Here is a 17,661-nt window from a genome sequence, read left to right as displayed (position 1 = left end):
GGCTAAACATCCCGTCACGCAAGGGGTTCCTCAGGGCGGCGTCTTGAGCCTGACGCTTTTTAGGTTGTGTCTGATACGCCTCGCAACAGTCCTGCCCAAAGATGGGAACATTTCACTCTACGCAGCCGACATTTGCATCTGGGCTTCAGGCAGGAACCGTCGAAGCATTCGCGCCACACTCCAGAAGGCAATCATGAAGATGAGAAAATATCTCACAGGCTGGGGTGTGATATTTTCCCCTGGTAAGTGTGCTGCGGTAGCATTCACACGGCGTAATGTTTCGCGTTATACAGTCACCGTAGAAGGTACTCCAATAACTTATGTCAAGTCCCCAAGTTTTAGATGCGAAGCATCTCATGCTCGGGGATGTGTCCCTCCCTCCCTCGTTGTCGTTGTCCGCTGTCCGCACTCTACTGCGCATGCGCGTCTCTTCAGCCCCGTCAGCGTTTGGGCTGACGTCAGCGCAGTCCACTATAAAAAGAAATAGTTAGGCGGCGCCCGGTTTCGATCTCGCGACTCTCTGGCCGCAACGGGGTTACGCGGCGCTCTTCCCAGTGCGCTACAAACCGAGACGGGAGCATGTGCTACGAACGCACCTTATGTCCTTCACTCATTGAAACTACGTCAAGAAGCTACGATATAACGAAGGCACGCGAAGCTGAACGTCAACGGAAACGATGAACTGAAAACCAACTGAAAACTAATGGGAACTTCAGTCGACCCCATGGCTGCTTCGCATACTACTCAGGGTTCCCCTACGGGAAGATGGTGTAATTTTTTTTCGAATACATTGTGTCAAGTCCCACAAGTTTCTCGGTGTCCCGTTTGACCGCTCAATGTCATGGGCTCCATAGTTCGCATTCTGCGTATGCTCGGTGGAAATTCCTGGGGCTGCTTTGTATACTCACTCTTTTGCCTATATAACGCCCTTTTTATCGGCATCTGGTGTCACAGCCTGCCGGCCCTACATCAGCTTTCACCTACAAACCTGAAGGTCATACTCTCAGTTCTGGCAAGAGATATGCGCACCTGCCTGGGTCTACCTCAATGAAAATCGACGGTTCCAACTCTATGCGAAGCTCGGTGCTCTCCTGCCACACTGATACAACGCCAAGAAGTGCTCTGTGCGCCATTGGACTCGGTGTCACGCACATCCTTTGGCAGAAATCTCCACACAGCATTGAGACACCTGCATACTGCGAATTTCCAAAGACCTTAAAAGTCGACATTAGACCAGTGGATAATTTTGCCGTGGAAAATATGCATCACAGTTCCCGGAATCAGCAAAAGCTCTGTCATTCCCCCAGCTGCGCTGAAGTTCTTTACACTCGAGTATATGTCCAGCACTTACAAAGGCTACACACACCATTACACGGATGGCTCGATTCTCCCGGGCTCATCCGTCTCAGCCCGTCTCAGTTCGCTTGTTCAGTTCGTTACAACAGTTTCGGGTCATCCACCATCGCCGTGTGGATTCCGTCAGCCCGGTGCACTATCGCAAGGGAACTAAGCCACGAGACATCCTCGACTGCTACCTAACTGGCAGCTCTAAGTTGTGCACTCCATTACATCAGGGGAATAATGCCCAGAAATGTGGTAATACTCCTCGACTCAAGTAGCGTCTTACAAGCCCTCCGCAAGCTTCACAACAACCGCAGTCAGCTTGTATGTGAAATTGCCAAAATTCACACAACGGTAGTGCGCGAAAGTCACGACATCATTCTTCAGTGGCTGCCTGGTCACTTGGACAACATTAGACTCGACTCAGCCGCCAGCGCAGGCCACTCGCTGCGCTACACAACCCCGCTTCCTCTTTCCCGAGAGGACAGCAGCGCCCTTCTCCGCGCAAGTGGACGGACTGCACAAGTGTCTGAGTGGTAGGACCATCACCGCAGGCTACAGATCCGCACTGTGACTTCCACTTTCCACGCGGCCTCAACAAGCGGTGCGAAGGTGTGTTGCACCCACTGCGTCCTAATGTAGCGTTCATTCGAAATTTTAAGTTTGAGATAGGTTGGAACGATTCACCCTTAATTGTGCCCGACTTGCGCCGTGCGTGCGAGTGTAAATCACTTGTGCGTCTTCCCTCGATTTGCTGCTGCGCAAAAAACTGCACGATTCACCCTTAATTGTGCCCGACTTGCGCCGTGCGTGCGAGTGTAAATCACTTCTGCGTCTGCCCTCGATTTGCTGCTGCGCAAAAAACTGCACCAAGCTCCCTGTCTCATGTACTTAGTAGAGGCAGGCTCGAACTTTTTCCTTTTATTGGGCCGTGGGCCAGTAGTGCTGATAGCGCCCTGGGAACAAAAGTTCTCCTCTGGTTCTTACGAGACTCTTAAGTGGACAAATCTCCTTAGATCATAGGCAGTGCAAGTGTCTCAAGATATGCACTCTCTGGTGCTATGGTGTTTACCTATTTATTTTTCTAAGGGTTGGTGTTCAATTTTTTTTGCGCCGCTGACTTTGTATTTTGATTCAGAGTTTACATTAACAATTTCCTTTTAAAATATATTATGTCCGGACTTAGCTAGCAGCATTTCCTTGGTTCTCGTTTTTAACGTTTCTTGTTGGTCTTCTCCCTGTTGTGCCCGTATGTCAAACATTCACCACTCATCACTGTAGTCATCTCCCATCTGGCGTAGCAAGCCTTGTCGCTAGCAGGGCTGACCTCACCAGTTCACATTAACGAGCTGTCTCTCTCCCTCTCTCTGGAAGAGCGCCGTGGGTAGTATGACAAACAAACAAACAAACAAACAAACAAACAAACAAACAAACAAACAAACAAACAAACAAACAAACAAACAAACAAACAAACAAACAAACAAACAAACAAACAAACAAACAAACAAACAAACAAACAAATAAATAAATAAATAAATAAACAAACAAACAAACAAACAAACAAACAAACAAATAAATAAATAAATAAATAAATAAATAAATAAATAAATAAATAAATAAATAAATAAATAAATAAATAAATAAATAAATAAATGTCAACGTTAGTGCTGAAAACGTTATTTGTGACTAAGCGCTTCCTATGGCAATGTTTCTGACTCGTTTCTTGTTTGATTACCTTCACCACGTCCTTTTACACCATTAGGGCTTAGGTCAACAAGGAAAGCGAAAAGAAGTCGACGACTCCTGGAGATCAAGGTCCGTGCAGGAAAGGCTAAAGGCAGCGCTAGTGAAGGTTGGTAGCGAGTGGCCTTACTGTCAGCCTTACTGATAACATACACGGTGAAGATGCTACTATGGTAAGGAGTTGTACACTGTACAAACACCTAGTTATGATCATCGACAAACTCACGTGCCGAAGAAAGCAGCAGAAGTAGGCGCGAAGTGATGGGTAACCAACATAAACCGATCGAAAGTGAAGGGTGTGTAAATAGGGCCGTGGATGGCTTGTTATGTATTTTCCGCCTACTTATGTTTACTTAAAACGCAGTGACAGCTGCTGCCATGCCTGGATTACAGTCACGCCGGCACATCTCCATGCGGTTGCCGTGTTTCAAATCAAACCATCAAGCTGGCATGTTGGGAAGAAGTGGACAGTGTTTGCTGGGTCGTGCGTTCCAGCAAAACAGCTGCGTTTTGAGTCAGTGCCATCCAACAGCGTAATGAAGTTTTAAGTGAAATCTTTTTTAGTGGGACCGGTGGCGTACTGTCAGTAAACGAATGCATTTCCCGATAGACAGGTTGGTCGACCGAAAAGTTCTAACAACATCTCTGGAAACAGGGTGCGTGCGTGAAACCGGCTTCCATTGTGTCAAAATAGTTGGTTGAAAATTGCGAAAAAAAAACGCTTCCAGATGAGCCAATGCACGCATCAATCGTGGAGAATTAGTACACAAGTATACCTTTGTCTCATAAACCACGTATCGGTATACATTTAGACGGGCCGTAGACGCGTTTACTTTGGGTGCGAAAAATGGTCGCATGAGTTCATTCTTCGTTTGCAATTTGGGTCCTTGAAGGTGTGACGATAGATTGGACGCACTTTTGTCGCAGTTTTTATGTGAGAAAGTTTTCGCGCCTCTCAACCTTGTTTGGTAAGGGATGGTGACTTTGTTTTTAGGATTATTTTCAAATAAGTGGGTCACCTATGAATTTTTGAGGGTGACGGTGGTTTTGATAATGTTATGCAACGTCCGTACACATGTTAAATGTATTAACGCCGGAAGAGCGGTTGCAAGCCATTGCATGGAGTGGTAGCTTCCCATGGTCTTCAGGTATTTTTCAGTAGCTTATTTTTAGCTCGTACACGGCTAATTTTGGGCGCTGTTCTGCGCTTGCGCATCGGCATAATCTCGCTGACTAAGCTGGTGCCTATCATGCGTTGCACTTTGTGCATCGGCTGGCAACCGCTTCTTGTGTGTTCTAGATAAGCCATGCATAATTTTACTAAAAATTTCTTTTCTCAAGTATTCGAGTACTACGGCCTTTGGAGAGAGTCACGAGAAACTTTCACAGCAACATAACTCCTTGACTGTTTTCGATGCCTTCGGCCTTGGCCGCTACGCCTTAGCCGGAGCATGCGTGGAACGTGATAATAATGATGTACAGAAATGTTGTCGAGTACTTATACGTGTGGACAATGTTTTTACTTCGCGGTACCAGGCACTCATAACACTCTATGAGAAAAAAAGCGAACTCAAATATATGACTCCAAATTAAAAAAAAAAAAGTTTGTGTGCCTGTCTCCGGCCATCCAATGCACTCGTTAGCGTGGTATAGTGGCATAAGACTCCAACTAGCAAGAATAATTTTATGAGATCAGTTCATAGGCACGCTAGGCAAAATATGAAAATGTGTTTGTGTACGGGACTTCGGTGTGCCCTCGAAACACAAGGTGCCTGAAAGCCATTCGCCTCTCATTCAATATGCATCTCATGCATACATAACCCGGGGGTCTGGTGCTTTCGTGCGTTAAACCCTGGATGAACTACTTGTTTTATAACACCAAGGCGACCGGCTGCAGAACCGACCCGGCAGCTTACCATAGTTTTTTTGTACCTATTTCTGCATTATAAAGACTCCCATTCCTTCACATTTTTCCACCTTTGTCTTCAAACCTGAAATACTGAATGTATGCTGGCTCAGAACCGTATAATAAAGAAACATGCAGCTAAGGCCTTACCACAAGTACAGGGAAAAACGCACATTCAAGCAAATATGTTTTTCCTGCAAAACTTTTACTTTGGAGGAATTATCTCTCCGTCTCTCATTGTCTTGCAACTTTTTCGGTTAATGGCAGAGCCATTAAGGGGTAATCACATGGAGAAATGTCTGTGAGCGACTCGACAAGCGTAACTCAATATTTTACAGTGGACCACTGGTGCGGGCGCCAACTAGTCGCTGGCGCCAGCACCACTGGTCCCGGTAAACTATTGAGTAACGCATGTTGAGTCGCGCACAGAAATTTCTTCATGTGATTACCCTCTTACCGTGTTACTCATTGAAGATTTTTGTATTAATTTTTATTATCTCTGTTTATGACGAAGAGCCGCAATTATAATCCGCAACTCATTTTCTCCTTGACCTCAATCAGGAACGAGGTGCAACTTAACTCACTGTCAAGCTGAATGACACCGAGTTTCCGACCCCAAAACACCGAGTAAGGTCTTCAGCATTGCGTGGCCATATTTTGATCAGAACAATGCGAGAATCTGCCAGAAGCTGGTTGTTTTCCCATTTTATTCCCTTTTTTCTGCAGTTGAAACTTCTCCCCAAATGCCACCTTTTGGGAATTCCGCATTGTTGCGTGTATCGGCAGACGGTGCACATTTGCTTCAGAGTTGTTTGTTTTCACTTGGCGCTGAGGTGATTTTCTGCCCTCTTTGGCTGGCATATAAAAGCAAAATGAGAAGGAAACACGCGGGACTGGGATGTATTGCTGCTTTGATAAAGCAAAATTTTGGCACAATTTTGTCCATTCTTTCAGGGTTTGGACTCGCACATAGAACAGGACGTGGAGGAGGCTCGCACGATGAAGAACGTTTATCCACGCACACTGAACATCATCGAGGGACCTTTGATGGCGGTGAGTGCAAAATGTCCTGGGCCAGACAATTCTTGGTAATGTACGTTTGTCCCCTGTTCGTTCTCCTGCGCACAGGTGTTGTGCTTGTGTCTTCATGTTAGGCGTAGGCGCTGTTTGTGCGATGAGCAAGCGAGCTAGGGGGAGCAACTAGGAGCGTATGTGTGAGCAACGAAAAAATTGTAACTTCGAAAGCGCAAGCTAGCTGGAGCAACTAGAAGCGTATGTGTGAGCAACGGAAAAATTATAACTTCTAAAGAGCAACCTGTTAAGAAAACCGCTAGAATAACTCACAACTGTTTATTAGCATTCAAGTGATACGATCGAACGGAGCTAAAGTCCCTTATACAATCGCTCAACCATATATCTTGCCAGTTGTTTAGGTTTTGTTAAGTCGGCGGACTCCAATCGCGCAAACGAGATTATGTGACGTCATAGACAACATCGCCAAAAACTGGCTGGGAATTCACCAGGGCTTGTTCCGTTTTCCTTAATATCTTGATTATTGGGTTCATGGTGGCGATAAATTGGTATGATTGTTAACGGGACAAGGAAGTCATTGTAATGATACAAATTTGTATTTTGTTTTGACGACCCCTGTAAAGTTCATTTTCGCACTTAATGCTCCCAACGGCACTGTCAAAGAAATGGAAGCTACCATTTTCTTTTCAATTGAATTCCTCATTGCTTGAAACTCTAGCGCACGCGTATTGCGATTTCTGTAAAAAGCCGTATGATTCACGCGCACAATTTCTGCGTACTGAGCCTGTACGGTCGAGGATATAAAAAAATCCTGGGCCAGCTCCACTAAGGTGAAACCTGGGGAGGGGCGAAGCATGCAGTGTATACGTTTATTCTTTACGTCTTGGCATTTTTGCCAACGGAGATGATACTGTTGGGGGGTACAGGTATACGGCTTTGCTGTAAAATTCTCGTGTCTTTAAAGCACGAAGCGTTCTAGCGCGAGGCGTTGGAAAATGAGTGTCCCGGTGTTTTTTTATTAGGCGTTACGAAGCGTTCCAACGCGAGGCGTAAACTATTGTGCCAGTGTTTTAGTGCCGTGACTGCACGAGACGATGGTTACGACGAAGACGACGACGTGAGAATCCGACAGCCCGAGCCCCTAAGGGGTTTCGCCCCTGAAAAAATCCAGCCTCTCCTCTCCCCTATCAGGGCATGAGCGTCGTGGGCGACCTGTTCGGAGAAGGCAAGATGTTCCTGCCGCAAGTGATAAAGTCTGCCCGGGTGATGAAGAAGGCGGTCGCGTACCTCGTGCCCTTCATGGAGAAGGAGAAGGAGGAGCAGGCACGGCGAGTCTCCGGCGCACCTCTGCTCAACTCGGTAATCCCAGTGGGTGACCCTGAATGTGGAGCTGCCTAGGCTCGCGGAGGGTAAAGTGAGCGTTGCGCAATGGCTTTTCTTGGAATAGGAAAAGGAGCAAGGAGTATCACTGCAAGTGATGAGGGCACTGGGGCAGTGGCATTTCTTTCGGCAACTTTCACAGTCCGCAGGGAAGAAAACTAATTCAATACTGCAGAGACTCTAAGAGGCGCCGAAAAATTAACAATACAGGTGTACTCTCCCCAATGCGGGGGTTCGTAGCATTACCCTCACACTGATTAAAACTTGTAACTTTGAAACAACGCGGACATTTCGAGTCTGCACCCTGCTTATCCGAAGGTTACAGAAAGCGTGACACCTTGGCAGCAATGAAGACAATTTGGGTTTCTAATGCGCCTGTGGTCACTTGGTAATGAATGGGTGTTCATAAGATGTATTTTCCTCCCGTCCTCTCAGGTGGCGGCACGTCTTGGACATCCCTAAAGAAGCAGCTTGACCGGCGTTATCAAGCCTCTCCCATAAGGTGTCAGGCTTTGTGTGCCACACCAAGATGCCGTTAAAATTATCTGATTGGGTGTGACGAAAGTGAAAGCCAATGAGAACGAGATTTTGCAAAGGTGCTGACGATACAGGGAAGTCTAGCTCAGATCGCTATGGGCTTCCCTGCTCGGAAACATGCCAAGAAATGAAAAGAAAGAGGCAGAGGGAACTACCAGCTTTGTTTATTTCGCAGCATATAAGGCATTGTTGGCCGTCGAGCAAGTGCCGAGAGAGAGAGCTAAGAAACGAGGGTTTTTTCAGTTAACACATCAAAGTTGTTCAGCCTTTATCGTTCTTTTACGCCAGTAACGTGTGCGTGGAGAAGCGGAAAGTTCACATTTACCAAGAAATGAATGAGAGAAACATTTACAGCGGTGCTGTTTAGGCCGAGCGTTATCCGTCCGTCGCACCAAAAAATCTCAAAGTGCGAGAGAAAGTGGCGGAGAGGCAAGGAGTCCATGAGCTGTTGTTGGTATTGCGCACCACAAGAAAAAAAGGCGGTTTAGGTGGTCCATGGAATAGAACCTGGGACTTTTAAGCCGTTAAAGCAGCCTCCTAACCTCTGGGGCACCCCAAAATCCCGTTGGACACGTGGTTAGCAGCGGCGGGGAACATGCATGTGCAGACAATTGTAAAGAAAGTAAGGTTGTGTATGCACGCAATGCGCAACACCTACAAATAAAAAAGGCCAGATAGGAGATTTTACAATTATTAGGACAAAATGGGATAACTATGAAGCGAAAAGAAACCTAACAACGAATTTAGGTGCCCTTAGCGTGCAAAAACCATTCGATCTTGCTTTCCCAAGCAGTGTCTTTACGAAGCGGAATGGCACGCATGTGTTTGGGAGGATAGATTTCGGCGCACGTAAAGGTCCCGAGGAGGTCAAAATTAATCCGGAGCACTCCACTACGGCGCGCCTCATCGCCTGTGCAGCGTCGGCGCGTTACACCCCACAATCAATCAATCAATCAATCAATCAATCAATCAATCAATCAATCAATCAATCAATCAATCAATCAATCAATCAATCAATCAATCAATCAATCAATCAATCAATCAATCAATCAATCAATCAATAAATAAATAAATAAATAAATAAATAAATAAATAAATAAATAAATAAATGTTTGTGAGGATGGAAGTCAATAATCAAAGAACGAGAAAAGTGATAACCTAACCTCCTGAATTAAGCACAACTAAAAACCATTAAAAGACCATCGCTGCATGAAGCAAAAAGGGACGAACCAAAAACGTTTCCCGGGGTCGGGATCTCACATGCGTCACTCGCGTTATGAAACCGGTGTCTATGCGATAGCGTTCTTGGCGTGATCTCTCGCGTGTTGTTCTTCTCGCCAGCTCACGTGCATTTGCGGCTTAAGTGAGGAGCACAGACGCCGAGTTCGCACTACAGACGCCGGATTCGGGAATTGATTGATCTGATTGATTGTAGGGTTTAACGCGCGGACGCAACGCAGGCAATGAGGCACGCCGTAGCGGAGGGCTCCGGGTTAATTTTGACGACTTTGGTATCTTAACGTGCGCCGAAATGTCGTACACACGGGCATTCTTGCTTTTCGCCACCACCAGAAAAGTAACCGCGCCACGGCCGGGAAACGAACACGAGATCGGGAACCCGTTTGCCGCGGGTTCTATAGCGTGTGCTAACGCGGTACACTTTGGGAGGGATGAGAAAGGCTGCGGACAAAACGATAAGGACCTGCCAGTCATGAAGAACTTTCACCGGCAACTTGGGAAATCCGTGTGCGGTGCAACAGCAGGGTCTCCGGTGAATAGACAGGGGCCTCCAGCTGTGCTGTTTCTCCAGTCTTGCACCACTCAGTGCAAGTTGCACCGAGTTTCTTTAAAGCTGAGATAGCATAAGCTTCGCTGAAATAATCAGTTTGATGTCGCTATGGTAGTTCGTGTACGGGTCTTGTGTTTACGCATTGTGTTTACTCTTCTCCTGCAGCGTACAGAGGAACCGTCGCTCTAGACTTGCACTAAATAGCCAAATAAGTAAGTACATCGGTTAAAAAGACGATCCGGCACAATGAAGGCTTTGACTAATTACCTTTACCGTCCCTTTTAGGCCCACGTTACATTATTTTTGCACGGTTTGGCTTTAGCCGCCTGGTTATGTAGCTTCTTGACACGAGTCGGCAAGGGCGAGAATGTGCTTTGAGGCTCCGTCACCATATCGTTGTCGTTAATTATCTAGCGTAATTAGAGGCAGCTTGCATGTAAACAAAAGCGCTTATTGCTTCGCTGCAGTAATACTGGGGTTAGAGCAAATTCTTAAGTTGTCTTTATAGGGTCTTCAAAGTTTTACGGCCACATCAACGATTACGAGATGGCTAAATATTTTGAAAATATTTCGAGTGTTTCATTTGTTTGTTCAAACACTTTGCACAGGTCAGCCATGCTGGCGTGATCGTTCTGGCCACAGTGAGAGGAGATGTGCACGACATCGGAAAGAACATCGTGGCTGTGGTTCTGTCCTGTAACAATTTCAGGTAAAACCGCAGCATGCAATGAAACGTTGTAAAAATAATTTGGTAACGGGGATTGTTTTAATCGATACGAGTCAATGTCGATACATGTCAGTAGCGTCGCAAAGTAGTGTGCAGTTCTTAATTGTTTTTGCTTTCCCAAAGAGATATTGCTATTCCATTGCTGGATGATATATTCTACTCTTCGATGTTGCACTTCGGCTCTGAGGGGCACTGAGTGATAGGGGTTTAGACCGCCTAGGTATTTGAGCGTAGACCGAAATCTGGACGCACATGCGTTTTAAAACTAAGCTTGCCATGTTTTATTTGGGGCGAGGTCGTAAAAAACGCACTGCTAGAAAATCATCTTTACTGCACTGAAGCCAATTTTGCACAGCGGGTTTCCACAAAGGGCACGTTAATCACACACCGCATAAACAATTAAGTGTCGTTTCATGCATTAAGGGCTCCACTGTGGTAGACGAATGTCGTTTAGCGTCATATGGTTGAGCTATGATGATGATGAGAGCTGTCTCTAACAGTCACACAGATGGCGCGTTGATCACGCCACATTTGAAGCCTAAATCAACGCCAACGCTAAGCGAACCGAATCAGAACATCCAGATGACCCAATCAAAAACTGATAGATTCAAAAACAAAAAAATCATATTACATTAGCTCAGCGTTGTCGTAGGTGTGGACTTTGGCTGATTGGATTGTGGACATTGCGTTTGTATCGGAGAAATGTTCGGATTTTAACCATCTTTCTTCCACAAAGGGGTGTCGGATATTTTTTTCCTATGCCTCAACCAGAAAAATGGCCCCTACTGCCGGTAACGAGCCTCCAACCTTGTGATTAGGGTACTGAACGTGGGCTGCGGAATTCTTCATGTTCTTGCTTTGCTGCCATTCATAGTATTTTCCCTTACGTTTACAGGGTCATAGATCTGGGTGTCATGGTTTCATGTGAGAAAATATTGAACGCTGTCAAGGAGGAAAACGCCGGTAAGCTGAAAACGCGTCCCTCTGCTAAGTGGCACGTTTAACGCTCGAGAGAGGGATAGGCGGGAACGCTCTACTCTTGCTTACATAGTTTAAAGCGAAGCGATTCTCGCGTCAAACACTTACTACAGGAAAGCCAACTTGCTGCGACGATGATGGTGATCGTGGGTGAAGTGAAAGAAAAAATGGCAGCATCTCCACTCCGTGGATGATGGCGAGGGTGCCTAGTGCGCACTCGGAAAGATATCCGATTTGCGCCCCGAGTGACATTCGATTTGCGCTCCGACCGCCATTCGATTTGAGCCTTGAGTTGCACCTTGATTATTCCGTAAATGATACTGCAACTCACGGCTCAAATCGAATTTCGCTAGATTTTCGCTTGACGGTGGTGTGCGCACGGATGGACGCGGACGGACATAGGGAGGTCCTAAGGTACTCCGCACCGTTACAGACGAGGGAGTAAGCCGTTTGACTCTCGGGTACTAACTCACGGTCGTAGCCCAGTGGGTAAGACGAGGGACACTATAGCTCTGTCTGGTCTACCAGACGCAGGCTCGAATCCTGCCGGTGCGGGTGTGATTTTTTGCGATTGTAAATGCTATGCGCACGGACGCGGACGGACATTGTGCGGTCCTAAGGTACTCCGCACCTAAAAACGCTTGGCTTGGCCGAAGTCGAACGTGGAGGGTCCTTCGCGTTATGGAACCGACGTCAATCCGATTGCGGCCTTCCGACATAGTCGAAGCGGTTGGATTTATAGAGGGGTACATGGACGTGCAGAATTAGCAGCTATGCACCCCTCTGTGTTACGACGACAAGAGTTTAGCGTGAAGCTTTCTTCGTGCGAAATCAAATGGCGAAGGGTCAAAGTCAAAGCCGCTGCGATCAGAAGTCCAAACTGCGTGCGAGTCAAAGTCAAAGCTCAACGAGTCGAAGTCCAAACCTTCTGCGTCTCAAAGCTCAAATTCAGACGACAATCAAAGAATCCCAAACGACAAAGCTTTCAACCATCGTCGTCGTTAGATGCAGGGGTGCACGATTTTTTTTTGCTTAGTTCTAGTCTGATTTCGTCAACAACATTCCACTCATTGTCCAATCGCGTAACTTGAGGCTTGTTTGGATTGTTAATATTGGAGTACGAATTCCGTAGCAAAAATGCGTGCAAAAGTGCAGTTTACGCTGAAACATTCTTCTGAGTTTGAAAAGCATCCTGCGCGGCAATAAGCATTTGACGAGAAAAGCGCAGCAGCAAAAAATAAATCAGACCCGCTAAAAATTGCGAGATTTGTTATTTTTATGTGATTTGCATATGATATAGTGTTTGCGGTACAATAAATAAATGCACGGGAATAGCGCTCGCTAATGATACCGCATTATTATAACGAGATATTTGAAATCGTTAAGAAATGCTGTCGGAGGATTAGTGTATTGGTTTGGATTTTCGTGTGTTTTGCACACGGCAATGAAGAAATAGCCAGATACCATCCATCCAATGATTTTTGTTTTTATGGATGCCTTAGCACGTTTGCATATGCATATTTGGCCTCTATTCTCCATTTCACACACCCTGCAGTGCTGTAGAAGCTGCGGGGCGTTAAGAGGCGCAGCAAAAAATGCGTAAAATGAAAGCGTGTTTGTGTTTGTTTCTTTTTGTTTTTTGCGGGCCCATTGGTGCAGTGCATCTACCGCTCTCACTGGCTGATTCACCCTCCCCCTCCCCCCCCCCGCCCCCCTATTCTTTCCTTTGTTGGCTGATTCCCGCTTCATATTTTCCTAACACAGCCCGGAGTTTGTAAAATTGCGCATAGCAACACTTTCGTTTAAGATATTTCACGATGTTACATTTGCGCTTCGGCTATTGCGTCAACCTTAACAGGCATTCCAACTTTCATTTACAGTTTGTTGTTTTTCGTTTCATGTGTCATTTACGGAGACATCGTCGGCTTGTCCGGTCTGATAACCCCGTCTCTAAACGAGATGATCCACGTGGCTCGAGAAATGGAACGCCAGGAGTTTTCCATCCCGCTCCTCATAGGAGGCGCCACCACGTCAAAGTGAGTGCTCTTGTTATCTCTCGTCCTCGGCGCTGATTAGGAACACATTCGCGCTGACCTTACGGTGACGAATAACATCGGGTGTACGTGCGTAACTAAGAGCTTCACTGCAACTGTTGCCCATACGTCTTGGGCATTGGACGGAATAAACCCGATAATTCAAGACTCAGCCATTGATTGAGTTAAAAACTGCATGAATGGAGTTGTTGCGAATTCAGCAAGCTACAAATTGTGGTAACTGTTAACCGATTCGTGCATAGCATTTTATGGCAGACGGACAAGTTTACCTGTACGATGTTTGATATGGATTTTGAGCCATTCCAAACGTTATAAGGTATGCTCCGTTCTGTACGCCATGTTATGGTTATGCCCCGCAGGAGGCGACACAACGTCAAAGTTAGCGCGTCCGGCCGTGTGTTTAAATAATGTGTTCAGATAGAACGCAGTTGAGAGAAATGACCACTGGTGAATAGCTCACCTATATCTATGCTCTCCTGTACCCAGTTGTCAGCTGGCGGAATAACTCAACTGTTGTGTTAACAAAGCGAAAGGGTAACATCATTGGTTACACCAGTTAGCGCTGTGACAACTTGCACAGAAATATTCGCAATAAAGAGGTGGTCACCGTATTTGAATTACCCGCTAGAGGGTTGTAGGCGCCGTATGTTAAAATAATGAAAGAACAGGGAATCCCCATTGTTGAACACGCTTCTAAAACAAAACAAACAATCAATCACCCTCCGAAAATTGGTAACGGTGAAAGTAGAACTTCTGATGGCTCTCAGATCATACCCTTACAAAGGGGTTGGTGTAATGCCTTCCTGCTTCCTGCTTGCCGCTCCCTCTGCATATGTCCATTAACGTTTGCATAGATTTAGCGAGTTGACACGTCAGCCACGACTAACAGAGCAGCCTACCGTGTGTAAATTTCTCCGACGGGAACAGAGAGACAGAGGGAGGGAAGGAGGGAGGGAGGGAGGGAGGGAAGGAGGGAGGAAGGGAGGGAGGGAGAGAACTAAGAACCTTGTGGGGAAGTGTTCGCAAAATGATGGGTATGCGTGGTCTGCGGAAAATAAACAGAAACTATGCGGCACATAGTGTTAGAATGCGAGGGTATCCATCCAAATTTACGTGAGGGAAATATTCGGCTTCCAGAAGCCCTAGGATTTAAAGGCCAACTGCACTCAAATTTTCAACAACGTAAAAATAAATCACGTAATAATACATATAAAAAGGGTGCGAAATGCAAAATACTGCGCTTCAAACATCAATGCGCGCGACACGAACGGCTCGCGACATTGGCGTTTTCGGAACCGAAACTGAATTGAAAAGGCGGCCATAGCGGTGGCCGGACGTAACGTACGTGATGGAACAGAAGCGGCCGCGCCAGAACCGACGGCCGCTCAGAACCGCCTTCAAATGCGCGTGGTAGCGCTGCGTTTCGCTCTGTTATTTCCACAGAAGAAATTCCACTAACGTTTACCCATGATAATGGAGTTAGGCACAATGCCGGCATCCCGTTGCTATCAGTCGAGATGAAGTAGAACGCCCTACAGTAATTTTTTTCCATCATAATAACTGCCGGAGCAGCAATTTTTGGCATTGCAAGTAAAAAAGCGGACCCTTATTTACAAAGCTACTTTCCGGTACGATTTCGAAAAGCAACTTTCGTTATAGCCGACGCCTCTGCTATCGCGTCGCTCTCTTTGAAGGGAACAAACCGCACGCGGGCGGCGATCAATCACCATTTCCACTATACAGTACGTGGAAACAGCTTCGTGAATATCGACCCAGCATTTGTCGCCTTGCTGCACATCGGAAATCGAATTGTAAAAGTGGTCTGAAACTATAAGGCAGCTTCTAGAGCTAAATGATGCACTAAAACACGAAAAAGTTACCTAACGATATACCGCTGCTTTATACTTTCGCCGGAGGCATGTGCGGTTGAAAACATTTTACTTTCAAATAAACTAAATCTAACGCTCGAAGTAAATACTTCCCTTGAGAATTGAACAAAAATCTAGTCTATTATTTAGGAGAGGAGCAGTTTCGTTAGTTTCGCACTTCACTAAAACGACGGCCGATATTTGTGGATATGCATTTGTTACTACGAGAAAGGCTGATTTTGGTGCACTTAGCGAGTGAGGCAAAAGTCGCACAAATGGTTATAGTCGCGTGTACAACAACTCTATTTAGGTCGTCAAACTTTTGAAAATGTCTAAAGGATGGAGGTGGTGTTGGTCCAGCTCAAATATGGCCATATTGGACGCGGAAGTGCAAGTTTTTGTCGAGAATTTATAAAATATTTTTTTTTTGTGGTAAATGCAATAGGAATGACAAATGTAAGGCATGTGCTCGTGTCGCGCTATCTTTTTCCTTGAGTAAAAATATTATTTACAAGTAAAAAGAGTTTCGGTAACTCCAAGACGTTCGCAAACGCGTGAATAGTTTGTCGGCTTCTAATCTTTTTTTTTCTGCATTAAAAAATGGCGGATATTACTGCCTATGCGGTTAGTTTAAACGTGTGATGGCGACGGTGGTACAGCGCGCTGGTGTAGCAGAGAAACGCCAGGCGAACGCATCCCTGCGCCCGGCGAAGCGCCCTGGAAAAATATACTGGAAGTCGCCGGAGTCACGGGACGGAGGTTGGGGAACCTCCGTCACAGGCCGCTCGGAACTTGTTTCGGCGACTCTCCGCCAGGTGCAAACTTCTTCTGCACGGAGGTACTTTGAATGGCGGTACCTAGCGCTCTCTGTGATTACGAAGCTAAGGATTTCACTATGGTGATTGTAAGAGCATAGTCTACTTATTTGGGCAAAGAAAAATTTGAGTGCAGTTGGCCTTTAAGGGTAGCACAGAGGAATTCAACTTCAAGGCTGTCGAGGGGATAAAAAACAATTATAATGCTGGTGGACGAAATGCAGAAAGGGGAATATTGCCTAGGACAGCTACCACCTGTAACAGGAAAAAAAGCATTTTGTGCCGAATAAGTTTCTTGTGCCTGCCCTAAGCAGAGCTAGTATTAAACCAAGAGCATAAAACATAGGTGTGTATTAGTCCCTTTTGGCAAGATTATACGTCATCACCCCTCTGCAAAGGGAAAACCAATAGCAAAAAATCAGCCATCATCATCATCATCTCTTAATGTTAACTGGTGAAGCCAGCCCTATTATAACACGGCTTGCTCTGCCAGATGGGGGTTGATTACAATGATGAGTGGGGAATTTTTGGCATTACGGGCACAGCAGCGAGAAGACAAAGAAGAAACGTCGAAAACGAGATACAAGGAAATGCTGCTAGCTGAGTTCGGACGTAAAAATACATTTCAAAACGAAAACGTTAATGTAAGCGCTCAATCGAAGTACAAAGTAAACGGTGCAACGGTGCAAGTAAACGGTACAAAGTAAACGGTGCAAACGGTGCAAAACGGTGCAAAGGGGAACAACACCAAACCAAGAAAAAGACGTTGGAAAACACCACAGCGTGGAAGAGCACATATCTTGAGACACATATTTTGAGACGTATAACAGTAAGCGAACCAACTAATCCTACACCGCGAATGATTGGCGCTGAGCAAATGTCGCGATTGTTTATACGCACATTTTCCCCGATGCTGCCTCCTTTGATTACCGGAAAGACGCCCGAAGAACCCAGCGTCAGGGCAGAGCATTATTTGTGTCTCGGATTTATACCTTATGCTCGAAAGCAGTGCGACTCCCAAAGCTGTAGCATTCACAGAGTGAGCAAAACGTGTACACTCGCGACGGTCTTCGGTTATAGCTAACCAATCAAAGCACTTCGGACATCCCAGCTGGATTTGTGTAGGATTTGAGCCCGAGTCACCACAGCCGGAGCCTACTGCGCGAACCGCTGCATTAACAGAACACCCATGGAATCTCTGCTGATATCCCATCGTTGGGAGTATTTGCGTGGAATCTAGTTCGGACGCAGCAAGTAGACAGTGTAGGAAGAAATCGAGTCGGACGTGTAAATAAATGCGCCAAGCAAATATTAAATAAGCAGAGAAACTTCTGACACCCGAGATGGGAACGGTGAATCAATCAATACTGCAGGCGACGGCACCCATTGTTCCAAGGGGCCATGCAGACAAAATACAAGTTTTGGTCATACGACAGATTGCCTCGTCAGCATCATACTGACGCCACTTTTAAAGCACACTTCGCTCAAACA

At 46.0% G+C, this 17,661-nt stretch overlaps 1 protein-coding gene across 1 annotated transcript in view; it reads left to right on the top strand.

Annotated features, from left to right (window-relative positions):
* LOC144148803 (methionine synthase-like) overlaps nt 1–17,661 on the top strand; it is an 89,304-nt gene that overhangs the window by 45,936 nt on the left and 25,707 nt on the right. Inside the window, exons 18-23 of the mRNA XM_077680306.1 lie at nt 3,104–3,193; nt 5,945–6,043; nt 7,214–7,381; nt 10,337–10,437; nt 11,351–11,418; nt 13,349–13,469. Coding sequence (XP_077536432.1) covers nt 3,104–3,193; nt 5,945–6,043; nt 7,214–7,381; nt 10,337–10,437; nt 11,351–11,418; nt 13,349–13,469 — 647 coding nt within the window. The remainder of the gene's footprint in view (nt 1–3,103; nt 3,194–5,944; nt 6,044–7,213; nt 7,382–10,336; nt 10,438–11,350; nt 11,419–13,348; nt 13,470–17,661) is intronic.

The sequence above is a fragment of the Haemaphysalis longicornis genome, unplaced genomic scaffold (assembly GCF_048455015.1).
Source record: "Haemaphysalis longicornis isolate Haplotype H1 unplaced genomic scaffold, Haemaphysalis longicornis Haplotype H1 scaffold_8, whole genome shotgun sequence".
Taxonomy (NCBI): Eukaryota; Metazoa; Arthropoda; class Arachnida; order Ixodida; family Ixodidae; genus Haemaphysalis; species Haemaphysalis longicornis.
This window is presented reverse-complemented; position numbering and strand designations above follow the sequence as displayed.